The 27246-nt window shown below is 43.7% G+C and overlaps 1 protein-coding gene across 1 annotated transcript; it reads left to right on the forward strand.

Moving 5' to 3' along the window:
- Positions 1–4209: 4209 nt before the first annotated feature.
- Positions 4210–27057, forward strand: LOC142385686 (protein NLRC3-like). Its single transcript, XM_075472411.1, has 13 exons — positions 4210–4314; positions 6544–6663; positions 8912–9031; positions 11233–11352; positions 12497–12616; positions 13884–14089; positions 14816–16640; positions 18317–18490; positions 19212–19385; positions 22074–22247; positions 23869–24042; positions 26714–26887; positions 27030–27057. The coding sequence occupies exons 1-13, from the start codon at positions 4247–4249 to the stop codon at positions 27055–27057; spliced, it is 3477 nt and encodes a 1158-aa protein (XP_075328526.1). The 5' UTR covers positions 4210–4246.
- The last annotated feature ends 189 nt before the right edge of the window (positions 27058–27246 follow it).

Genomic DNA, 27246 nt, shown 5'->3' on the forward strand with positions numbered 1-27246 from the left:
CGGGCTGCCGCGTCAACTCGACTCGCCTTTCGACCCGCGTCGGACCCTAGTCTTTTTGCCGAGCCGAGTTTGGTGTGAACGCAATCGACGCGGGTCAGAAGCGGGCGTGGCGTGACGTGAGGAGTTTAAAAGACAGAATGGACAGCTGATTCAGAACAACAGCGACAGGTGAGGACAAGTTTTACTCTGTTTTAGCCTACATCAAGTTGGAGACATTTTTTAAAATGGCCAACTGGGGAGACAAGGAGGTCCGCGAGCTCCTCAGCCTCCGAGCAGAGGACGTTATTTACCGCCACATGTCGGGGACTATAGTGCTCTTGTATTCTCCGCATATGTTCTTCGGCGGCATCCCCAGTGTAACCATCCACACCCCGTAAAATAACATCTCCATGAACTGCATATACAATTGCAAAAACGAGTCCTCAAGACGTATTTAACCCTACCTCTGACGCATGGCTTGTGCCTACGTCATTGTACACGCCCAGCATTTTATGTGTTTCGTGTGACGCTCTGCCACTATGCAACGCCCCCTGAACTCGGCTTCAGGTGACACGGGTCACCAACACGCCAAGCGTTCACATTGCTCGACGCGGGTCGAAGGTGCAATTTGGACCCGCTAAGGTAGCGGATCGCAATGTGAAAGGGGCTTAAGACAGCTACATTTGAGTTATTTTAAATCTTTGAGAACGGTAGAAACTGAAAAAAGGACAAATTAATTCAGGGTTAATATCATAAATATATGAATAAAGGATTAAATCAATGAAACAAATAGAAAATTAAATGTCAGGGTAAATAAACAGGTTTTAACACACAGTTAAATGAAGGCAGAAATGTCCATTTATTTCACAGTCGGTACATTAATAACAGAGTAAAAAGATCTGTACCTTTATTTCGTATCATTTATTGGTATATTCATGTTCTATGTTATCATATATATATATATTTATGTTATTTTGAAATGAGGCAGCTTCAGTTCTCCATATTAGAGATTATCAGGAGCAGAAACAGTGAAAAGCTGAGTGTATTACAGGAGTTGTAAATGTTGCCTGAAGGGAAATGATGTCACTGCGGCATCAATCATTAGCCAAGATCAGCTGTTCTTATAGATAACATAATAAAACATAAATAATCTGACAAACATGTAGCAAGTTGAAGTGGAGCAGAGAGGAAGGTGTGGTAGAAACCTTCAGAGGTCTCCATCAGTGAGTTGGGGTGTTGCTTCTGTAGCTTAGCAACAACTTAGCGGATGATGTCACACACAGCGTCAGCAGCTAACTCAGGTGAACTCTCTCAGTAGACAACATGGACAGAAACTCACAGCCAGCAGTTCAACATCTGGGGTGCAGAGACGCTGCTTCTCAGTGACATGTCCAGGATTACAGCATCTGTTGTTAACCAGCTCTGTGATCCTCCTCCTTTCCTGTTAGCGCTCTGTCTGCAGTCTCTGTCTGATATGAGTCACAACATGTTTATTTGAGCAGAGAACACCCTGACCTCAGCCTCAGCAGACAGTATGTGGTGTGGATATGATATGGATTAACTCTCATAGATGAAGAATATCTCCTGATATCTTTATGAGTTCCTGGTCACTGCAGAGAAACTCAGAGGGTCAGAACCCTCCAGAGGTTCCTGGTCTCTGTGGAAGGTTTCTGCAGAGGAAACGTGGCCTCTGGTGTCAGTCAGATAGAAAAGCTGTAATGTGATCCAAGAGGACTGTTCCACGGAGGAAAGCTTCTGATTCTCTGCAGCAGTTTGTGTGTTCACAGCTTCTTAAATGGTTTTAATGAGAGAATTTCTCAGAGATCGATGTGATATGAATAACAACATGTTTGTGTTTGCAGAGGTCAGCACCACAGACAGAGAGCAGAGTCTCCAGGATCTGACTGTCTGTCTATGAAGAGTGACTGGTCCAAGGATTTTCTACTAGACTTTAGAAATGAACCTGGACCCTCAGACAGAAAGTAAGACAACAGAAACAGAGATTTCAGCATCTCCCAGGATCTTCTTGTTGCATTTGGATTTTTATAAACTCAGCTTTAATGTTGAAAAGAGCAAAAATATCCAGTTAAGAAGGTTAGCACGCTGACCTTCCAGCTGCCCCATCAACAAAGGACAGAAAGTCATGTAATCTGATCTGATCAGCAACAACTCAGACCAGCCTGTCAATAGGACAGCTGTTCTGAAGTCTTTGGGAAGTGAGGTTCCAGTCACTTATAGCTGCCTCCAGACATCCAGTAAAGTATAGCCCCTTTCACACTGCCGAATAACCCGTGTTTAATCCGCGAATTTAGCGTGCCCGCTGTTGCGTTCACACTGCCGACCTGGGCTGCCGCGTCAACTCAACTCGCCTTTCGACCCGCGTCGGACCCTAGTCTTTTTGTCGAGCCGAGTTTGGTGTGAACGCAATCGACGCGGGTCGGACGTGGGCGTGGCGTGACGTGAGGAGTTTAAAAGACAGAATGGACAGCTGATTCAGAACAACAGCGACAGGTGAGGAAAAGTTTTACTCTGTTTTAGCCTACATCAAGTTGGAGACATTTTTTAAAATGGCCAACTGGGGAGACAAGGAGGTCCGCGAGCTCCTCAGCCTCCGAGCAGAGGACGTTATTTACCGCCACATGTCGGGGACTATAGTGCTCTTGTATTCTCCGCATATGTTCTTCGGCGGCATCCCCAGTATAACCATCCACACCCCGTAAAATAACATCTCCATGAACTGCATATACAATTGCAAAAACGAGTCCTCAAGACATATTTAACCCTACCTCTGACGCATGGCTTGTGCCTACGTCATTGTACACGCCCAGCATTTTATGTGTTTCGTGTGACGCTCTGCCACTAGGCAACGCCCCCTGAACTCGGCTTCAGGCGACACGGGTCACCAACACGCCAAGCGTTCACATTGCTCGACGCGGGTCGAAGGTGCAATTTAGACCCGCTAAGGTAGCGGATCGCAGTGTGAAAGGGGCTTAAGACAGCTACTTTTGAGTTATTTTAAATCTTTGAGAACAGTAGAAACTGAAAAAAGGACAAATTAATTCAGGGTTAATGTCATAAATATATGAATAAAGGATTAAATCAATGAAACAAATAGAAAATTAAATGTCAGGGTAAATAAACAGGTTTTAACACACAGTTAAATGAAGGCAGAAATATCAATTTATTTCACAGACGGTACATTAATAACAGAGTAAAAAGATCTGTACCTTTATTTCGTAGCATTTATTGGTATATTCATGTTCTATGTTATCATATATATATATATATATATATATATATATATATATATATATATATATATATATTTATGTTATTTTGAAATGAGGCAGCTTCAGTTCTCCATATTAGAGATTATCAGGAGCAGAAACAGTGAAACAGCTGAGTGTATTACAGGAGTGGTAAATGTTGCCTGAAGGGAAATGATGTCACTGCGGCATCAATCATTAGCCAAGATCAGCTGTTCTTATAGATAACATAAATAATCTGACAAACATGTAGAAAGTTGAAGTGGAGCAGAGAGGAAGGTGTGGTAGAAACCTTCAGAGGTCTCCATCAGTGGGTTGGGGTGTTGCTTCTGTAGCTTAGCAACAACTTAGCTGATGATGTCACACACAGCGTCAGCAGCTAACTCAGGTGAACTCTCTCAGTAGACAACATGGACAGAAACTCACAGCCAGCAGTTCAACATCTGGGGTGCAGAGACGCTGCTTCTCAGTGACATGTCCAGGATTACAGCATCTGTTGTTAACCAGCTCTGTGATCCTCCTCCTTTCCTGTTAGCGCTCTGTCTGCAGTCTCTGTCTGATATGAGTCACAACATGTTTATTTGAGCAGAGAACACCCTGACCTCAGCCTCAGCAGACAGTATGTGGTGTGGATATGAAATGGATTAACTCTCATAGATGAAGAATATCTCCTGATATCTTTATGAGTTCCTGGTCACTGCAGAGAAACTCAGAGGGTCAGAACCCTCCAGAGGTTCCTGGTCTCTGTGGAAGGTTTCTGCAGAGGAAACGTGGCCTCTGATGTCAGTCAGATAGAAAAGCTGTAATGTGATCCAAGAGGACTGTTCCACGGAGGAAAGCTTCTGATTCTCTGCAGCAGTTTGTGTGTTCACAGCTTCTTAAATGGTTTTAATGAAAGAATTTCTCAGAGATCGATGTGATATGAATAACAACATGTTTGTGTTTGCAGAGGTCAACATCACAGACAGAGAGCAGAGTCTCCAGGATCTGACTGTCTGTCTATGAAGAGTGACTGGTCCAAGGATTTTCTACTAGACTTTAGAAATGAACCTGGACCCTCAGACAGAAAGTAAGACAACAGAAACAGAGATTTCAGCATCTCCCAGGATCTTCTTGTTGCATTTGGATTTTTATAAACTCAGCTTTAATGTTGAAAAGAGCAAAAATATCCAGTTAAGAAGGTTAGCACGCTGACCTTCCAGCTGCCCCATCAACAAAGGACAGAAAGTCATGTAATCTGATCTGATCAGCAACAACTCAGACCAGCCTGTCAATAGGACAGCTGTTCTGAAGTCTTTGGGAAGTGAGGTTCCAGTCACTTCTAGCTGCCTCCAGACATCCAGTAAAGTATAGCCCCTTTCACACTGCCGAATAACCCGTGTTTAATCCGCGAATTTAGCGTGCCCGCTGTTGCGTTCACACTGCCGACCTGGGCTGCCGCGTCAACTCAACTCGCCTTTCGACCCGCGTCGGACCCTAGTCTTTTTGTCGAGCCGAGTTTGGTGTGAACGCAATCGACGCGGGTCGGACGTGGGCGTGGCGTGACGTGAGGAGTTTAAAAGACAGAATGGACAGCTGATTCAGAACAACAGCGACAGGTGAGGAAAAGTTTTACTCTGTTTTAGCCTACATCAAGTTGGAGACATTTTTTAAAATGGCCAACTGGGGAGACAAGGAGGTCCGCGAGCTCCTCAGCCTCCGAGCAGAGGACGTTATTTACCGCCACATGTCGGGGACTATAGTGCTCTTGTATTCTCCGCATATGTTCTTCGGCGGCATCCCCAGTATAACCATCCACACCCCGTAAAATAACATCTCCATGAACTGCATATACAATTGCAAAAACGAGTCCTCAAGACATATTTAACCCTACCTCTGACGCATGGCTTGTGCCTACGTCATTGTACACGCCCAGCATTTTATGTGTTTCGTGTGACGCTCTGCCACTATGCAACGCCCCCTGAACTCGGCTTCAGGCGACACGGGTCACCAACACGCCAAGCATTCACATTGCTCGACGCGGGTCGAAGGTGCAATTTAGACCCGCTAAGGTAGCGGATCGCAGTGTGAAAGGGGCTTAAGACAGCTACATTTGAGTTATTTTAAATCTTTGAGAACAGTAGAAACTGAAAAAAGGACAAATTAATTCAGGGTTAATGTTATAAATATATGAATAAAGGATTAAATCAATGAAACAAATAGAAAATTAAATGTCAGGGTAAATAAACAGGTTTTAACACACAGTTAAATGAAGGCAGAAATATCAATTTATTTCACAGACGGTACATTAATAACAGAGTAAAAAGATCTGTACCTTTATTTCGTAGCATTTATTGGTATATTCATGTTCTATGTTATCATATATATATATATATATATATATATATATATATATATATTTATGTTATTTTGAAATGAGGCAGCTTCAGTTCTCCATATTAGAGATTATCAGGAGCAGAAACAGTGAAACAGCTGAGTGTATTACAGGAGTGGTAAATGTTGCCTGAAGGGAAATGATGTCACTGCGGCATCAATCATTAGCCAAGATCAGCTGTTCTTATTGATAACATAATAAAACATAAATAATCTGACAAACATGTAGCAAGTTGAAGTGGAGCAGAGAGGAAGGTGTGGTAGAAACCTTCAGAGGTCTCCATCAGTGGGTTGGGGTGTTGCTTCTGTAGCTTAGCAACAACTTAGCTGATGATGTCACACACAGCGTCAGCAGCTAACTCAGGTGAACTCTCTCAGTAGACAACATGGACAGAAACTCACAGCCAGCAGTTCAACATCTGGGGTGCAGAGACGCTGCTTCTCAGTGACATGTCCAGGATTACAGCATCTGTTGTTAACCAGCTCTGTGATCCTCCTCCTTTCCTGTTAGCGCTCTGTCTGCAGTCTCTGTCTGATATGAGTCACAACATGTTTATTTGAGCAGAGAACACCCTGACCTCAGCCTCAGCAGACAGTATGTGGTGTGGATATGATATGGATTAACTCTCATAGATGAAGAATATCTCCTGATATCTTTATGAGTTCCTGGTCACTGCAGAGAAACTCAGAGGGTCAGAACCCTCCAGAGGTTCCTGGTCTCTGTGGAAGGTTTCTGCAGAGGAAACGTGGCCTCTGATGTCAGTCAGATAGAAAAGCTGTAATGTGATCCAAGAGGACTGTTCCACGGAGGAAAGCTTCTGATTCTCTGCAGCAGTTTGTGTGTTCACAGCTTCTTAAATGGTTTTAATGAGAGAATTTCTCTGAGATCGATGTGATATGAATAACAACATGTTTGTGTTTGCAGAGGTCAGCACCACAGACAGAGAGCAGAGTCTCCAGGATCTGACTGTCTGTCTATGAAGAGTGACTGGTCCAAGGATTTTCTACTAGACTTTAGAAATGAACCTGGACCCTCAGACAGAAAGTAAGACAACAGAAACAGAGATTTCAGCAGCTCCCAGGATCTTCTTGTTGCATTTGGATTTTTATAAACTCAGCTTTAATGTTGAAAAGAGCAAAAATATCCAGTTAAGAAGGTTAGCACGCTGACCTTCCAGCTGCCCCATTAACAAAGGACAGAAAGTCATGTGATCTGATGTGATCAGCAACAACTCAGACCAGCCTGTCAATAGGACAGCTGTTCTGAAGTCTTTGGGAAGTGAGGTTCCAGTCACTTCTAGCTGCCTCCAGACATCCAGTAAAGTATAGCCCCTTTCACACTGCCGAATAACCCGTGTTTAATCCGCGAATTTAGCGTGCCCGCTGTTGCGTTCACACTGCCGACCTGGGCTGCCGCGTCAACTCAACTCGCCTTTCGACCCGCGTCGGACCCTAGTCTTTTTGCCGAGCCGAGTTTGGTGTGAACGCAATCGACGCGGGTCGGACGTGGGCGTGGCGTGACGTGAGGAGTTTAAAAGACAGAATGGACAGCTGATTCAGAACAACAGCGACAGGTGAGGAAAAGTTTTACTCTGTTTTAGCCTACATCAAGTTGGAGACATTTTTTAAAATGGCCAACTGGGGAGACAAGGAGGTCCGCGAGCTCCTCAGCCTCCGAGCAGAGGACGTTATTTACCGCCACATGTCGGGGACTATAGTGCTCTTGTATTCTCCGCATATGTTCTTCGGCGGCATCCCCAGTATAATCATCCACACCCCGTAAAATAACATCTCCATGAACTGCATATACAATTGCAAAAACGAGTCCTCAAGACATATTTAACCCTACCTCTGACGCATGGCTTGTGCCTACGTCATTGTACACGCCCAGCATTTTATGTGTTTCGTGTGACGCTCTGCCACTATGCAACGCCCCCTGAACTCGGCTTCAGGCGACACGGGTCACCAACACGCCAAGCGTTCACATTGCTCGACGCGGGTCGAAGGTGCAATTTAGACCCGCTAAGGTAGCGGATCGCAGTGTGAAAGGGGCTTAAGACAGCTACATTTGAGTTATTTTAAGTCTTTGAGAACAGTAGAAACTGAAAAAAGGACAAATTAATTCAGGGTTAATGTCATAAATATATGAATAAAGGATTAAATCAATGAAACAAATAGAAAATTAAATGTTAGGGTAAATAAACAGGTTTTAACACACAGTTAAATGAAGGCAGAAATATCAATTTATTTCACAGACGGTACATTAATAACAGAGTAAAAAGATCTGTACCTTTATTTCGTAGCATTTATTGGTATATTCATGTTCTATGTTATCATATATATATATATATATATATATATATATATATATATATATATATTTATATATATATATTTATGTTACTTTGAAATGAGGCAGCTTCAGTTCTCCATATTAGAGATTATCAGGAGAAGAAACAGTGAAAAGCTGAGTGTATTACAGGAGTTGTAAATGTTGCCTGAAGGGAAATGATGTCACTGCGGCATCAATCATTAGCCAAGATCAGCTGTTCTTATAGATAACATAATAAAACATAAATAATCTGACAAACATGTAGAAAGTTGAAGTGGAGCAGAGAGGAAGGTGTGGTAGAAACCTTCAGAGGTCTCCGTCAGTGAGTTGGGGTGTTGCTTCTGTAGCTTAGCAACAACTTAGCTGATGATGTCACACACAGCGTCAGCAGCTAACTCAGGTGAACTCTCTCAGTAGACAACATGGACAGAAACTCACAGCCAGCAGTTCAACATCTGGGGTGCAGAGACGCTGCTTCTCAGTGACATGTCCAGGATTACAGCATCTGTTGTTAACCAGCTCTGTGATCCTCCTCCTTTCCTGTTAGCGCTCTGTCTGCAGTCTCTGTCTGATATGAGTCACAACATGTTTATTTGAGCAGAGAACACCCTGACCTCAGCCTCAGCAGACAGTATGTGGTGTGGATATGATATGGATTAACTCTCATAGATGAAGAATATCTCCTGATATCTTTATGAGTTCCTGGTCACTGCAGAGAAACTCAGAGGGTCAGAACCCTCCAGAGGTTCCTGGTCTCTGTGGAAGGTTTCTGCAGAGGAAACGTGGCCTCTGGTGTCAGTCAGATAGAAAAGCTGTAATGTGATCCAAGAGGACTGTTCCACGGAGGAAAGCTTCTGATTCTCTGCAGCAGTTTGTGTGTTCACAGCTTCTTAAATGGTTTTAATGAGAGAATTTCTCAGAGATCGATGTGATATGAATAACAACATGTTTGTGTTTGCAGAGGTCAGCACCACAGACAGAGAGCAGAGTCTCCAGGATCTGACTGTCTGTCTATGAAGAGTGACTGGTCCAAGGATTTTCTACTAGACTTTAGAAATGAACCTGGACCCTCAGACAGAAAGTAAGACAACAGAAACAGAGATTTCAGCAGCTCCCAGGATCTTCTTGTTGCATTTGGATTTTTATAAACTCAGCTTTAATGTTGAAAAGAGCAAAAATATCCAGTTAAGAAGGTTAGCACGCTGACCTTCCAGCTGCCCCATCAACAAAGGACAAAAAGTCATGTGATCTGATGTGATCAGCAACAACTCAGACCAGCCTGTCAATAGGACAGCTGGTCTGAAGTCTTTGGGAAGTGAGGTTCCAGTCACTTATAGCTGCCTCCAGACATCCAGTAAAGTATAGCCCCTTTCACACTGCCGAATAACCCGTGTTTAATCCGCGAATTTAGCGTGTCCGCTGTTGCGTTCACACTGCCGACCCGGGCTGCCACGTGAACTCGACTCGCCTTTCGACCCGCGTCTGACCCTAGTCTTTTTGCCGAGCCGAGTTTGGTGTGAACGCAATCGACGCGGGTCAGAAGCGGGCGTGGCGTGACGTGAGGAGTTTAAAAGACAGAATGGACAGCTGATTCAGAACAACAGCGACAGGTGAGGAAAAGTTTTACTCTGTTTTAGCCTACATCAAGTTGGAGACATTTTTTAAAATGGCCAACTGGGGAGACAAGGAGGTCCGCGAGCTCCTCAGCCTCCGAGCAGAGGACGTTATTTACCGCCACATGTCGGGGACTATAGTGCTCTTGTATTCTCCGCATATGTTCTTCGGCGGCATCCCCAGTATAACCATCCACACCCCGTAAAATAACATCTCCATGAACTGCATATACAATTGCAAAAACGAGTCCTCAAGACGTATTTAACCCTACCTCCGACGCATGGCTTGTGCCTACGTCATTGTACACGCCCAGCATTTTATGTGTTTCGTGTGACGCTCTGCCACTAGGCAACGCCCCCTGAACTCGGCTTCAGGCGACACGGGTCACCAACACGCCAAGCGTTCACATTGCTCGACACGGGTCGAAGGTGCAATTTGGACCCGCTAAGGTAGCGGATCGCAGTGTGAAAGGGGCTTAAGACAGCTACATTTGAGTTATTTTAAATCTTTGAGAACAGTAGAAACTGAAAAAAGGACAAATTAATTCAGGGTTAATGCCATAAATATATGAATAAAGGATTAAATCAATGAAACAAATAGAAAATTAAATGTCAGGGTAAATAAACAGGTTTTAACACACAGTTAAATGAAGGCAGAAATATCCATTTATTTCACAGACGGTACATTAATAACAGAGTAAAAAGATCTGTACCTTTATTTCGTAGCATTTATTGGTATATTCATGTTCTATGTTATCATATATATATATTTATGTTATTTTGAAATGAGGCAGCTTCAGTTCTCCATATTAGAGATTATCAGGAGCAGAAACAGTGAAACAGCTGAGTGTATTACAGGAGTGGTAAATGTTGCCTGAAGGGAAATGATGTCACTGCGGCATCAATCATTAGCCAAGATCAGCTGTTCTTATTGATAACATAATAAAACATAAATAATCTGACAAACATGTAGCAAGTTGAAGTGGAGCAGAGAGGAAGGTGTGGTAGAAACCTTCAGAGGTCTCCATCAGTGGGTTGGGGTGTTGCTTCTGTAGCTTAGCAACAACTTAGCTGATGATGTCACACACAGCGTCAGCAGCTAACTCAGGTGAACTCTCTCAGTAGACAACATGGACAGAAACTCACAGCCAGCAGTTCAACATCTGGGGTGCAGAGACGCTGCTTCTCAGTGACATGTCCAGGATTACAGCATCTGTTGTTAACCAGCTCTGTGATCCTCCTCCTTTCCTGTTAGCGCTCTGTCTGCAGTCTCTGTCTGATATGAGTCACAACATGTTTATTTGAGCAGAGAACACCCTGACCTCAGCCTCAGCAGACAGTATGTGGTGTGGATATGATATGGATTAACTCTCACAGATAAAGAATATCTCCTGATATCTTTTTGAGTTCCTGGTCACTGCAGAGAAACTCAGAGGGTCAGAACCCTCCAGAGGTTCCTGGTCTCTGTGGAAGGTTCCTGCAGAGGAAACGTGGCCTCTGGTGTCAGTCAGATAGAAAAGCTGTAATGTGATCCAAGAGGACTGTTCCACGGAGGAAAGCTTCTGATTCTCTGCAGCAGTTTGTGTGTTCACAGCTTCTTAAATGGTTTTAATGAGAGAATTTCTCAGAGATCGATGTGATATGAATAACAACATGTTTGTGTTTGCAGAGGTCAGCACCACAGACAGAGAGCAGAGTCTCCAGGATCTGACTGTCTGTCTATGAAGAGTGACTGGTCCAAGGATTTTCTACTAGACTTTAGAAATGAACCTGGACCCTCAGACAGAAAGTAAGACAACAGAAACAGAGATTTCAGCAGCTCCCAGGATCTTCTTGTTGCATTTGGATTTTTATAAACTCAGCTTTAATGTTGAAAAGAGCAAAAATATCCAGTTAAGAAGGTTAGCACGCTGACCTTCCAGCTGCCCCATTAACAAAGGACAGAAAGTCATGTGATCTGATGTGATCAGCAACAACTCAGACCAGCCTGTCAATAGGACAGCTGTTCTGAAGTCTTTGGGAAGTGAGGTTCCAGTCACTTCTAGCTGCCTCCAGACATCCAGTAAAGTATAGCCCCTTTCACACTGCCGAATAACCCGTGTTTAATCCGCGAATTTAGCGTGTCCGCTGTTGCGTTCACACTGCCGACCCGGGCTGCCGCGTCATCTCGACTCGCCTTTCGACCCGCGTCGGACCCGAGTCTTTTTGCCGAGCCGAGTTTGGTGTGAACGCAATCGACGCGGGTCGGAAGCGGGCGTGGCTTGACGTGAGGAGTTTAAAGGGATAGTTCGGGATATTTGACATGAATCTGTATGGCATCACCATAACCAGTGTCTTGCATTCAAACTGACTTACCCCCGACAGTGTCCTTTGAGCCGAGTTTTTGTCCAGTGTTGGTCAAGGCGAAAGTAGTCCGGCTTGTTTGCTGGGGTCAAGAAATTAGCGCGTTTATCTTCCCAAAACAGTACGTGTGCTAAAGAGTGATTTATTTCATCACAAAAACCGAAGCCGGCAAAAGTCACTCCTCGTTATCACTTGGGCCCTATACTGTCTCTCATTGTGTATCAGTGCGCACGTCATTCTGACGTACGCACTGATACACAGTATGTGGTGTGGATATGATATGGATTAACTCTCACAGATGAAGAATATCTCCTGATATCTTTATGAGTTCCTGGTCACTGCAGAGAAACTCAGAGGGTCAGAACCCTCCAGAGGTTCCTGGTCTCTGTGGAAGGTTTCTGCAGAGGAAACGTGGCCTCTGATGTCAGTCAGATAGAAAAGCTGTAATGTGATCCAAGAGGACTGTTCCACGGAGGAAAGCTTCTGATTCTCTGCAGCAGTTTGTGTGTTCACAGCTTCTTAAATGGTTTTAATGAGAGAATTTCTCAGAGATCGATGTGATATGAATAACAACATGTTTGTGTTTGCAGAGGTCAGCACCACAGACAGAGAGCCGAGTCTCCAGGATCTGACTGTCTGTCTATGAAGAGTGACCGGTCCAAGGATATTCTACTAGACTTTAGAAATGAACCCGGACCCTCAGACAGAAAGTAAGAGAAGAGTCAATAACTGACTTATGATTCATCTTAAGTAAGGTCCCAGTGAGATTATATTATCTGTTAATGAAGGTTTATTTAGTGTCTCTCTTTCTGTAGTTCATGATGGGAAATGAATAAGAAAACTCATTCCACATTTAATCATGTTGCAACAAGGGAACATCTGCATCCAGAGGCTGTGATGCAGATGTTCAAAGATACTAAGTTCTAAACAAGCTTCTATAGGGTAAACAGACGTTCACATTTTGTTCATACGAGTCATGAGACATTCCCTTCTACCCCTCTGGGGGCAGACAGTGGGGTCGATTGTGCCGAGGCTGTGGAATATCCTCTTCTCGGAGCAGACGGTGCCGCTGATGCCACCAAGGCTGTGGGACATTCCCCTCTGAGAGCACTGAGAGCAGGCAGGGGGGACCTCCGAGTGCAGCTGTTATTCTCTTGCATAGGTACAAGAGTGGCAGCATGAGCAGTTACACGGAGGTAGAAATGATTATGTGAGCATAAAGGATAAAAAGTGATTCTATCAGTTCTTCTTTGGTCCTCCTTCATGGAGTTCTGCTTGGTTCAACATGCAGCGTCCGTTACAGCCTGAAACCACCTGTCCTGTTTGGTCCAGGTGAGTCTGCAGCTGTTTCATGACTCTGAACTTGTTGATAAGTTTACAGACTTCTGAAACAGAGATTTCTTTGAAGATTTTCATATTTTAGGATTTTTCAAACTCTGCATTTAAGTCCAAACATGCAAAATGTCCTGATAAAGAGGTTAACCTGATGTCAAACCAAGATGGCTGCGCACAATCTGACGTGGCCCAAGTTTTTTACAGGAGGGTAGATGCTGCCTGCTCAGGCGCACTGGCTCTCACAGAACTTTTTCTTTTAGATTCTGATCATTTCAAGTTTAGTTGAAATTATTCTAAACTCTACTTCCAGTTCAGGAGCAACATGGACCCTGAACACGTGTTTGTCAGTGATGTCAGTACACTTATTGGCTCGTTGTGATTACTAAAGAGTTTATTTATTTCTTAATTCTAAAAATAGCAAATGTAGAAAATGATTAGAATGAATTTAAAATCTAATGAAATGTTTTCTGTAAAGCAGCAGCAGTAATATTCACACAGTGAAGTCAGCACATAAACTGAATATTGATCCCAATGTAAAATGCTGCTGCAAGAAGGGTTGAGTTTGTATTCACATAAAAACAGAGTTCATGCCAAAGGGAGTTATTTCAAAATGATTTTAGTAATGAAGACATGTGTTTACAGAGGGAGGAAGAGGAGTGGTGTTTGTGAGGAGGAGCAGCTGTCCTGCTGTGCTCTGTGTCAGGACGTCCTGAAGGATCCGGTCTCTACCAGCTGTGGACACTGGTTCTGCAGACAGTGCATCACCTCATACTGGGACCAGTCTGCTTCCTCAGGAGGCTCCTCCTGTCCCCAGTGTGGAGAAAGATCCAGAACCAGAGCTGCACCAGGTCAGATATTTCTTTTAACCCGTTACTACCTGATGCATCACGTGTGTTTTTACCTCATGAAATCAAGTTTGATTTTACACAAAGCTTTGGGTCTGATGGTTAACCTGCTGTTTTAATGCAGACACATTGTGGTGTCAAACAGAACAACAACAGTTGTTAGGACCTGACTCACATGGACACAACAGAAGAGACACACCATGAATTAAAGTTAGAGAATCATTTAAATAACTATCATCAGACTGAATTTATACGCCAAATCCAACCTTCATATCACGAGGTGTGCAAATCAGTTAAATCAGAGGTGGATCATATGAGTAGAATTAAACTAAACGAACACAATGACCAAGATGGTAGCACATTGTGTAGAAGAGCAGAGTGATTAGACTGAAATCAGGACTAAAGGAGCCAAAGTAACACAGAAGGAGCCACAGGTGTCCTAAATCACAGAAATCACCTCCCAGCAGGACAGACAGACACTGGTTAATACCACAACCAACCACAAAAGGACCCACGGGGTCATCACAAAGGTCATCAGAAACATCATTTAACATCAGCTTTGTTCTCCTGTTTACTGATCATTTTACTGAGAGGTGGGAGGAAAAGAAAAGTTTTCTGTGTGCAGCCAAAAATATGTTCAACTGGGGTCAGAAAGATAAAGAAGAACAAGTCCTGATGAATTGAATCTACTGTGTTTCTGTTTGGTCTCATTTGTTCTTTGGTCAGCAGATGCTGGTCTGCAGGAGGTTTTAGGTGAACATAAGATCATTCTGAAGAGGAGATGTGAACATGTGACTGAAGGAAGTGATGGAACAGGAGGTGGAATCCTCCTCAACAGGATCTACACTGAGCTCTACATCACAGAGGGACAGAGTGAAGAGGTTAATACCCAACATGAGGTGAGGCAGCTGGAGACAGTTTCCAAGATCCTCCATGACACTCCAATCAGGTGCCACGACATCTTTAAAGCCTTACCTGAGCAGCAGGGAGCCATCAGAGTGGTTCTGACCAACGGCGTCGCTGGTGTTGGAAAAACCTTCTCAGTGCTGAAGTTCACTCTGGACTGGGCCGAGGGCCTGGAGAACCAGGATGTCAGTGTGGTGATTCTGCTTTCCTTCAGGGAGCTGAACCTGCTCAGAGAGGAGCAGCACAGTCTTCTCACGCTGCTCCATGTTTTCCATCCAACATTACAGAAGCTCCCAGCAGAGCAGCTGGCCGGCTGCACACTTCTGTTCATCTTTGACGGCCTGGATGAAAGCAGACTGTCTCTGGAGTTCAGCAACAGGGAGGTTGTGTCTGATGTCACACAGAAGTCATCAGTCAGCGTGCTGCTGACAAACCTCATCAGGGGGAACCTGCTTCCCTCGGCTCTCGTCTGGATAACTTCCCGACCTGCAGCAGCCAATCGGATCCCTCCTACGTGTGTCGGCAGGGTAACAGAAGTACGAGGCTTCACCGATGCCCAGAAGGAGGAGTACTTCAGGAGGAGATTCAGAGATGAGGAGCAGGCCAGCAGGATCAGCTCCCACATCCAGGCATCCAGGAGCCTCCACATCATGTGTGGAATCCCAGTCTTCTGCTGGATCACTGCTACAGTTCTGGAGCACATGTTGACCACAAAGCAGAGAGTAAAGCTGCCCAAGACCACCACTGACATGTACTCCCACTTCCTGCTGGTTCAGACACAGAGGAAGAAGAACAAGTACCACCAGGGACATGAGACGAGTCCACAGGAGCTGACCAAGGCTGACAGGGACGTTCTTCTGAAGCTGGGGAGGCTGGCGTTTGAACATCTGGAGAAAGGAAACATCATGTTCTACCAAGAAGACCTGGAGCAGTGTGGCCTGGATGTCACAGAGGCATCGCTGTATTCAGGAGTTTGTACAGAGATCTTCAAAAGAGAGTGTGTGATCTTCCAGAAACCAGTTTACTGCTTTGTTCATCTGAGTGTTCAGGAGTTTCTGGCTGCAGTCTATATGATGCACTGTTACACCAACAGCAAGAAAAAAGGGCTGAAGAGCTTCCTGGGATTCACCAACAGGAACACTGAGGTGCTGAAGAGCTTCCTGGGAGAAGACTACAGTGACTCATCTCTGGATGACTTCCTGAAGAGAGTGATGGAGAAATCCCTCAACAGTAAAAATGGCCACCTGGACCTGTTTGTTCGCTTCCTTCATGGCCTCTCTGTGGAGTCCAACCAGAGACTCTTAGCAGGCCTGCTGGGTCAGACACAGAACAGTCCAGAAACCATCCAGAGAGTCATCAACAACCTGAAGAAGATGAGCATGTCCAACATTTCTCCTGACAGAAGCATCAACATCTTCCACTGTCTGATGGAGATGAACCATCTCTCAGTTTATCAGGAGATCCAAAAGTTCCTGAAGTCAGAGAACAGATCAGAGAAGGAACTCTCTGAGATCCAGTGCTCAGCTCTGGCCTACATACTGCAGATGTCACAGGAGGTTCTGGAGGAGTTGGACCTGGAGGAGTACAACACAACAGATGAAGGACGAAGGAGACTGATTCCAGCTGTGAGGAACTGCAGAAAGGCTCGGTGAGTTGATGTGTTCATTGACTTCATGAGTCAGTGTAGATTAGTAGTTTAGTTCCCTAAAAGCCGTTTCTGCACATGAACACCAGAGATGTTCTGGAGATGTTCTGGAGATGTTTCCCACAGTTGATGGTCACATGTGCTTCACAGCAGCAGACTTACTGTTGGAGGCAGGAAGCCAACATTAACCTGCTGTTTCCATTGTTTCCCATGTGGGCAGGCTTTACGCCCACATGGCCGGTCCCCAACACATCCAGAAGCTAAGAAATCTGGCCAGTTTCTGAAATCACCACATAAAGAATGTTTCCATGCCAACCTGATTTACAGGAGAGAGAATATTTGACAGATTGGGCCCAGTTCCCAGCTCACTGGAAATGATGCAACAGAAATCTGTGGGAATATGTTGAAAAAAGTATTTTGGAGGTTTAAAGTTTTACTGAACTGGATCATTAAAATAAAGGTCAAACGTTTTTGGTGGTAAAATTCTGACCATTGGATCAGCAGAAGGTTTTATAGGTGAGCTGCCTCAGTCGGGTTATTTCATCGTTGGCTGTTGGAGGTATTGATTGTGAAAGCTTTGGCTCAACAGTCTCTGCCGTCATATCTTTTACTTCATAATGTGCCGCACATTTTCAATGGGAGACAGGTGTGGACTGCAGGCGGGCCAGTTTAGTTCCTGCACTCTGTTACTATGAAGCCACGCTGCTGGCACACCTGCAGAATGTGGCCTGGCATCGTCTTGCTGAAATAAGCAGGGACGTCCCTGAAAAAGACGTTGTTTGGATGGCAGCATATGTTGCTCCTGTTTGGAGCTTTCAGCATTAATGGCGCCTTCACAGATGTGCAGGTTACCCACGCCATGGGCACAGCCCCACACTATCACAGATGCTGGCTTTGGAACTTCGCTCTGATAACAGTCTGGAAGCTCCTTTTCCTCTTTAGCCCGGAGGACACGACGTCCATGATTTCCTTTTATATATACAGATTAGATATATGAAGACATCGATCTGCAGTGAAATGTAGACGCCATCATCTAAGAAGACGGCATGAACTGTGGCCTTTGCACAGAATGTAAATGTACGAGTTGGAAGTTCAAAGCGTACAGCATACAGTGTTGGAACTGATATCTATGGAGACATAATGATGTTGCTCTGTGGCAGCTTTCAGACACACGGAGAAGCTAACTGGTGCTTAGAAGCTTCTTAGAGTGGATTCTTCCTGTATATGGCTGTGAACAGTCCCACCTGACAGTGGTTAGCAAAGAGATCGTCTTTCAGCTGTAAATGTTCACGAAGCTGAACTTTTTATAAAGATTTTGGAGTCATATAAAATATGTAAAAATGGTTTTCTGAACAAGACGTCTTTATTTTGATTTTGGGATCAGATCAAACAGGTTTTCAGTCTAAATGTGATACCGCATTTCCTTCTTTATCTGCAGATTAGAGAAAATAATGAAGAACAGTCTGTTTAAAGGTGCTCAGGTCTGAGAAGAGATTAATGGTGTGGTGTCAAACACAGGAAGATGAGATGAGATCAATCACAGATGTGAAGAACAGATGTTCATGAGCGGACATTACATTCACATCACTGTGTTTAGTCAGAATATGAGTTCAGTTGGTGTTTATAGTGCAGATTGTCTGATTTTATTAGAACTGACTTTACATTTTCTCTCATCACAGACTTGCTGGTTGTGAACTCTCAGAGTCTGACTGTGAAGTTGTGGCCTCTGCTCTAAAGTCCAACCCCTCCCATCTGAAACAACTGGACCTGAGTAACAACGAGCTGTCGGATCCAGCTGTGGAACATCTGTCTGCTGGACTGGAAAGTCCAAACTGCGGACTGGAGGCTCTGAGGTCAGTTCACTGCAGCTCTTTTACTTCTTCTGTTTTAGTTTAAAAAATTTAGTGATGTGTGGAAATATCCTAATATTCAGTGTTTCCACATGTCTGAATCAATCTTCCCTTACATCTTTTTCACCTGCCAAAGCAATTCTTTCCTCACTTTCAGAGACTGAAGCAGAGCTGTTTCCACAGAGGCTGAATGAAGGAGACATTTGTACGCTCAGCAGTTTATCAGAGAGCAGAAACTCAGATTTAAGTTGAAGAAGAACAGATCTGTAGCTTCAGCTTTGTAGCTTCCTGCTGGAGATGGGGGAGGTCTCCCAACCATCAGCCTCAAACTCCACTGATTCTGATAGTTAGTCAAAGCGTCCATCAGCATCCATTAATCAGCCAAACTGATCAATCAGTCCACCTCTGGATGCTTCCAACACTTTTCTAAGGCTCTGTAATGTTTGCACTGACTGAGATATTCAAACACAACAAGTCACAGTAACAAGTTCTGCTGCTGTCGACTCTTTAAAGAAGTTTGATTCCATGATTCCATTAAACATCACTGCACCATGTTTTTGTGCTGTTGAACTGGCAGAGTTTAAGAGCTGAAGTCACTCCGTCTTTATTGAAGCAGCAGCATGTTGTCATTAATATTAATGAGAGCTCTTTTTCACTTGTTCTGTTGGACTGTTTTAACCTGCATCCTGTTGGCTTCAGCTCACATGTTTTATTCTGTATTCAGATTGAGGGGCTGCAGTTTGTCAGAGATCAGCTGTGCTTCTGTGGTCTCTGCTCTGAAGTCCAACCCCTCCCATCTGACAGAACTGGACCTGAGCTGGAACACCATCAGTGACTCTGCAGCGAAGGAGCTGTGCAGCTTTCTGCAGAGTCCTCACTGTGGACTGAAGACTCTGAGGTCAGACACCATGTTTTAGTTGTTTGTTCAGATTAATATGATGTGAAAGTTGTGCTGGTCTTCATGGTAAAGTCTGTTTTCTTCTTCAGTGGTTTAGTTGATGAAATGATGATTCATTAAATAATGAGAAAACACAGTGAATCTGTCAGACAGAAACAAATCTAGAATCACTGGCTGATGCTTCTAGAGCTCCAGAGTTGGTGAATATTTCTGTCTGAAACAACAACAACAGTTTGGAGGAGCAAAACTCCAAAAGCCCGTTAATCAGCTGATACTAACAAACTCCCCTCCAACACTGTTGGAAATGAACAATCTTTGACTTGGTTAGAAAGCAGCTTTCATCACAGCAGCAGTTATCTTCAATCAGATTCATTCATGATGACAAAATCCAGCCAAAAACCTTCTCCCACTGATAACTGAAAGGAAATCACTTTCAGTTGAGCTTTATTTCATGAATTCTATCAATAATTCCCTCTGTTACACAATGTCAAGTCCAACTGAAAGTGATGCTGACATTTAGTGACTGTGAGGAAAACACAAAGAAGAGTTCATCAGAAGAAGAATAACATGATTGGACGATGGATGGAAGAAAAGCTGTGAGCTAACTTGTTGCTAGGTAACAGCAGATGGAAGGAGGCTGTAAGTGTGTGTGAGCAGCTTTCCATCAGGTGAGAAATGTGTGAAAACATGCAGCAGAGTCAGTGTTTGATAGCTGTGCAGCCAAAGAGAAGCTGAACAGGTGAAGTGCTGCGACTCTGTGCAGGTGAGCCCAACACAGACACAAAGGATGATCACTGAGCTGCCATGAAGGAGGGAGGCAGGGACTGCTGCATCACTGCAGATACATGCTGTTCTGTTCCCCTGCTGGCTGTGTGGGAGCTGTTCCCAGCTGTTTTATTCAGTAAGAGCTCAGAGTTGCTGTGAGCAGCATGTGAGTGAATGCAGGCTGAGAAACAGCAGATAAGAAACATGAAGCTTCATCAGTTTCTCTGAGGAACAAAAAAACAGATTCAAAGTGAAAAAAGTGCAGCAGACGTTTATTTCAGTTTAATGTAAAGTTCATTCTTCTTTCATGGTGTTTTATTTCCACTTTAGTCTCATTTCTTCATATTTGAGATGTTTTCTGTTTTCAGATTCAAACTTTCTGTCAGATTCTGAACTTTTTTCCACCTTCTGATCCGTTTTTTCACTTTCAAACTTTTGCTGCTGACCTGCTTTGAGAGCCAGGACGTCAGCTGACAGGGGGGTTAAATCCTGACTGCCAGAATACCTGACTGATTCTGATAGTTAGTCAAAGCGTCCATCAGCATCCATTAATCAGCCAAACTGATCAATCAGTCCACCTCTGGATGCTTCCAACACTTTTCTAAGGCTCTGTAATGTTTGGACTGACTGAGATATTCAAACACAACAAGTCACAGTAACAAGTTCTGCTGCTGTCGACTCTTTAAAGAAGTTTGATTCCATGATTCCATTAAACATCACTGCACCATGTTTTTGTGCCTTTAACCTTCAATAAAACAGTGAACCTGATCTCCATTTCTATCAGTTTGTTCCCATTTGCTCCAAAGTTCCTCCTGACATGTTTGTTTTCTTTGAATCTTGAATCATTTGGCTGCACAACATGAGTTTGTATGGATGGAGCCACTGGTGGAGCTGGCAGAGTTTAAGAGCTGAAGTCACTCCGTCTTTATTGAAGCAGCAGCATGTTGTCATTAAAGTGATACTCCGGAGTAGATTCAACCTGGGGTCATTTGAACCGTGATATCCAGCCAAGTAGCCCACCCGCAGTTTTTCCGATATTGGCTGAACATCAGCTGAGTTACTGAGTTATCCCGAATAGCTTTGTACAAGGGTTAATGGATCCTGGCAGTATCTCCAACATTACCACACTAAAATCACATGCCATGACACCAAACTTCTACAGTAGTACAAATATGGTCTGTACTCACAAAGCGATGCATTTGGAAGTTTGAAAATAGTCCAGGAGTTTATTATTATCAACACAAGCCTGATAGCTTTTCTGCAGCTAAAGCTGCGTCGACGTCACTTCAGGGAGCTGGGAGCTTCAAAGTAAGATGAGGGTTGATCTACTACTGTAGACAACAAAGCAAGGCTGCTCAATTTTTCCATTGATAAAATAATTTCACAACTCTACAACATAAAAATTCATAAAAAAACATGTAGAATATAGCATATACTTTGTTGTCTACAGTAGTGGATCAACCCTCATCTTACTTTGAAGCTCCCAGCTCCCTGAAGTGACGTCGACGCAGCTTTAGCTGCAGAGAAGCTATCAGGCTTGTGTTGATAATAATAAACTCCTGGACTATTTTCAAACTTCCAAATGCATCGCTTTGTGAGTACAGACCATATTTGTACTACTGTAGAAGTTTGGTGTCATGGCATGTGATTTTAGTGTGGTAATTTTGGAGATACGGACCAGGATCCATTAACCCTTGTACGAAGCTATTAGGGATAACTCAGTAACTCAGCTGATGTTCGGCCAATATCGGAAAAACTGCGGGTGGGCTACTTGGCTGGATATCACGGTTCAATTGACCCCAGGTTGAATCTACTCCGGAGTATCACTTTAATATTAATGAGAGCTCTTTTTCACTTGTTCTGTTGGACTGTTTTAACCTGCATCCTGTTGGCTTCAGCTCACATGTTTTATTCTTTATTCAGATTGAGGGACTGCAGTTTGTCAGAGATCAGCTGTGCTTCTGTGGTCTCTGCTCTGAAGTCCAACCCCTCCCATCTGACAGAACTGGACCTGAGCAGGAACACCATCAGTGACTCTGCAGAGAAGGAGCTGCGCAGCTTTCTGCAGAGTCCTCACTGTGGACTGAAGACTCTGAGGTCAGACACCATGTTTTAGTTGTTTGTTCAGATTAATATGATGTGAAAGTTGTGCTGGTCTGCATGGTAAAGTCTGTTTTCTTCTTCAGTGGTTTAGTTGATGAAATGATGATTCATTAAATAATGAGAAAAGACAGTGAATCTGTCAGACAGAAACAAATCTAGAATCACTGGCTGATGCTTCTAGAGCTCCAGAGTTGGTGAATATTTCTGGCTGAAACAATAACAACAGTTTGGAGCAGCAAAACTCAGAAAGCCAGTTAATCAGCTGATACTAACAAACTCCCCTCCAACACTGTTGGAAATGAACAATCTTTGACTTGGTTAGAAAGCAGCTTTCATCACAGCAGCAGTTATCTTCAGTCAGATTCATTCATGATGACAAAATCCAGCCAAAAAGCTTCTCCCACTAATAACTGAAAGGAAATCATTTTCAGTTGAGCTTTATTTCATGAATTCTATCAATAATTCCCTCTGTTACACAATGTCAAGTCCAACTGAAAGTGATGCTGACATTTAGTGACTGTGTGGAAAACACAAAGAAGAGTTTATCAGAAGAAGACCCTGTGCAGGTGAGCCCAACACAGACACAAAGGATGATCACTGAGCTGCCATGAAGGAGGGAGGCAGGGACTGCTTCATCACTGCAGATACATGCTGTTCTGTTCCCCTGCTGGCTGTGTGGGAGCTGTTCCCACCTGTTTTATTCAGTAAGAGCTCAGAGTTGCTGTGAGCAGCATGTGAGTGAATGCAGGCTGAGAAACAGCAGATAAGAAACATGAAGCTTCATCAGTTTCTCTGAGGAACAAAAAACCAGATTCAAAGTGAAAAAAGTGCAGCAGACGTTTATTTCAGTTTAATGTAAAGTTCATTCTTCTTTCATAGTGTTTTATTTCCACTTTAGTCTCATTTCTTCATATTTGAGATGTTTTTTTTTTTCAAATTCACAAACTTTCTGTCAGATTCTGAACTTTTTTCCACCTTCTGATCCGTTTTTTCACTTTCAAACTTTTGCTGCTGACCTGCTTTGAGAGCCAGGACGTCAGCTGACAGGGGGGTTAAATCCTGACTGCCAGAATACCTGACTGATTCTGATAGTTAGTCAAAGCGTCCATCAGCATCCATTAATCAGCCAAACTGATCAATCAGTCCACCTCTGGATGGTTCCAACACTTTTCTAAGGCTCTGTAATGTTTGGACTGACTGAGATATTCAAACACAACAAGTCACAGTAACAAGTTCTGCTGCTGTCGACTCTTTAAAGAAGTTTGATTCCATGATTCCATTAAACATCACTGCACCATGTTTTTGTGCCTTTAACCTTCAATAAAACAGTGAACCTGATCTCCATTTCTATCAGTTTGTTCCCATTTGCTCCAAAGTTCCTCCTGACATGTTTGTTTTCTTTGAAACTTGAATCATTTGGCTGCACAACATGAGTTTGTATGGATGGAGCCACTGGTGGAGCTGGCAGAGTTTAAGAGCTGAAGTCACTCCGTCTTTATTGAAGCAGCAGCATGTTGTCATTAATATTAATGAGAGCTCTTTTTCACTTGTTCTGTTGGACTGTTTTAACCTGCATCCTGTTGGCTTCAGCTCACATGTTTTATTCTTTATTCAGATTGAGGGACTGCAGGTTGTCAGAGATCAGCTGTGGTTCTGTGGTCTCTGCTCTGAAGTCCAACCCCTCCCATCTGACAGAACTGGACCTGAGTCTGAACACCATCAGAGACTCTGCAGAGAAGGAGCTGTGCAGCTTTCTGCAGAGTCCTCACTGTGGACTGAAGACTCTGAGGTCAGACACCATGTTTTAGTTGTTTGTTCAGATTAATATGATGTGAAAGTTGTGCTGGTCTTCATGGTAAAGTCTGTTTTCTTCTTCAGTGGTTTTTGTTGATGACATGATGATTCATTAAAGGGGATAGAGAATCAAAATCGTCTTTTTCACTTTTTTAGTGTTAGTTCTGAGTCTCCCCGCTGTGGGGAGTACACACGAAGTGCCAGCAAGTGTCAGAACCTCTGTTTCAAGTTCTCCCCTTTTTTGAATATCCCCAAGAACATCCCCCAATCCGTTTTTGTGAAAAAGTAATGTCACTTCTTCAGCAATCGCCCCCCCCCCCCCCCCCCTCCCCCCCGCACCCAAGTCCACAGCCACCCCGATTCAGACTCGCCCCTTCGGCGAGAAACAGGAACAGGTGTGCCTTCCAAGGCTGTGAAAGCGGACTACGATCGTTACATATTCTTCCCCCGGAAAGCAATGTTCGCGATCAATGGCTTTGATTTATTTTTAACAGCATACAACCGCCGACTTTTCCTTTGCGCTGCGCATTTCACGGGGTACAGTTTCACAAACCTTGCACGATTCCGAGCAGCTCAGTAGATGGTCAGTGCCGACAGGAACAGACACAGACTGCAGCGAGCTGTGCGCTCCGCTGAGAAGGTGATCGGCTGCACGTCTCCAGGACTATGGGGCGAGCAGGTCGGATCACAGCTGACCCTTCTCTATTTGCACCACTCCCCTCGGGCAGGAGGCTTCGGTCCCTTCGGACCAGAACCTCCCGTCACAAAAACAGTTTTTCCCCCTTGCAGTTGGACTTATGAACACTTCATAATCACCTCATAACCTGCCCCAGTCACTTTACCATCATTAAAATTACACTAATGAAGCTGCACTGTTGTTGCTCTGTATATTGGATACTGTGTATTGTTGTACACACCTTGTACATTTTATATTCATATATTTTTATTCTTTATTTTTTATTATTATATCCTATGTTACATGTTTGCACCTTACGCCGCAGCAAATTCCTAGTTAGTGAACACTGTTCACTAACAATGGCAATAAAACGAATTCTGATTCTGATGAGCTTTCTTTCCAGTCAGTGTATTACTCTATAGCTCTGTTTTATAGTTCCGTTAATCAGCTGATACTAACAAACTCCCCTCCAACACTGTTGGAAATGAACAATCTTTGACTTGGTTAGAAAGCAGCTTTCATCACAGCAGCAGTTATCTTCAGTCAGATTCATTCATGATGACAAAATCCAGCCAAAAAGCTTCTCCCACTAATAACTGAAAGGAAATCACTTTCAGTTGAGCTTTATTTCATGAATTCTATCAATAATTCCCTCTATTACACAATGTCAAGTCCAACTGAAAGTGATGCTGACATTTAGTGACTGTGAGGAAAACACAAAGAAGAGTTTATCAGAAGAAGAATAACATGATTGGACGATGGATGGAAGAAAAGCTGTGAGCTAACTTGTTGCTAGGTAACAGCAGATGGAAGGAGGCTGTGAGTGTGTGTGAGCAGCTTTCCATCAGGTGAGAAATGTGTGAAAACATGCAGCAGAGTCAGTGTTTGATAGCTGTGCAGCCAAAGAGAAGCTGAACAGGTAAAGTGCTGCGACCCTGTGCAGGTGAGCCCAACACAGACACAAAGGATGATCACTGAGCTGCCATGAAGGAGGGAGGCAGGGACTGCTGCATTACTGCAGATACATGCTGTTCTGTTCCCCTGCTGGCTGTGTGGGAGCTGTTCCCACCTGTTTTATTCAGTAAGAGCTCAGAGTTGCTGTGAGCAGCATGTGAGTGAATGCAGGCTGAGAAACAGCAGATAAGAAACATGAAGCTTCATCAGTTTCTCTGAGGAACAAAAAAACAGATTCAAAGTGAAAAAAGTGCAGCAGACGTTTATTTCAGTTTGAATGTAAAGTTCATTCTTCTTTCATGGTGTTTTATTTCCACTTTAGTCTCATTTCTTCATATTTGAGATGTTTTCTGTTTTCAGATTCAAACTTTCTGTCAGATTCTGAACTTTTTTCCACCTTCTGATCCATTTTTTCACTTTCAAACTTTTGCTGCTGACCTGCTTTGAGAGCCAGGACGTCAGCTGACAGGGGGGTTAAATCCTGACTGCCAGAATACCTGACTGATTCTGATAGTTAGTCAAAGCGTCCATCAGCATCCATTAATCAGCCAAACTGATCAATCAGTCCACCTCTGGATGGTTCCAACACTTTTCTAAGGCTCTGTAACGTTTGGACTGACTGAGATATTCAAACACAACAAGTCACAGTAACAAGTTCTGCTGCTGTCGACTCTTTAAAGAAGTTTGATTCCATGATTACATTAAACATCACTGCACCATGTTTTTGTGCCTTTAACCTTCAATAAAACAGTGAACCTGATCTCCATTTCTATCAGTTTGTTCCCATTTGCTCCAAAGTTCCTCCTGACATGTTTGTTTTCTTTGAAACTTGAATCATTTGGCTGCACAACATGAGTTTGTATGGATGGAGCCACTGGTGGAGCTGGCAGAGTTAAGAGCTGAAGTCACTCCGTCTTTATTGAAGCAGCAGCATGTTGTCATTAATATTAATGAGAGCTCTTTTTCACTTGTTCTGTTGGACTGTTTTAACCTGCATCCTGTTGGCTTCAGCTCACATGTTTTATTCTTTATTCAGATTGGAGTTCTGCGGTTTGTCAGAGATCAGCTGTGCTTCTCTGGTCTCTGCTCTGAAGTCCAACCCCTCCCATCTGACAGAACTGGACCTGAGCTGGAACAGCCTGAAGGAATCAGATGTGAAGAAGCTGTCTGATCTTGTGAAGAGTCCACACAACAAACTGCAGACTCTGAGGTCAGTAGAGGGTTGGAGGACCATGCAGCTCTCAGCTGTATTTTATTAGACTTTATTTATTATTTATTAAAGCTGATGGCAACTGACAGCTGAGGATGCTCTGAACCCCTCCTTTATCTCCTCTCTTCTTTCTTCTCTACAGGTGGAAGTCATCTCTTCAGCAGTGGTGATGAACAGGACGATGTGAGCTGAGAGGATGAAGCAGCAGCAGCTTGTGTGCAGAGAGACTCTGACTGGATGATGATGTATATCATGTTGATGTGTTTATATTCTGTGTTTTTCTTCCTTTGGAATAATAAAGTTAAAGTTGTTAGAAATGATCAGTAATGAAATGATCCATAAACCCAGCTGCCATCACT

This window comes from Odontesthes bonariensis, chromosome 8 (assembly GCF_027942865.1).
Source record: "Odontesthes bonariensis isolate fOdoBon6 chromosome 8, fOdoBon6.hap1, whole genome shotgun sequence".
In the NCBI taxonomy this organism is placed as follows: Eukaryota; Metazoa; Chordata; class Actinopteri; order Atheriniformes; family Atherinopsidae; genus Odontesthes; species Odontesthes bonariensis.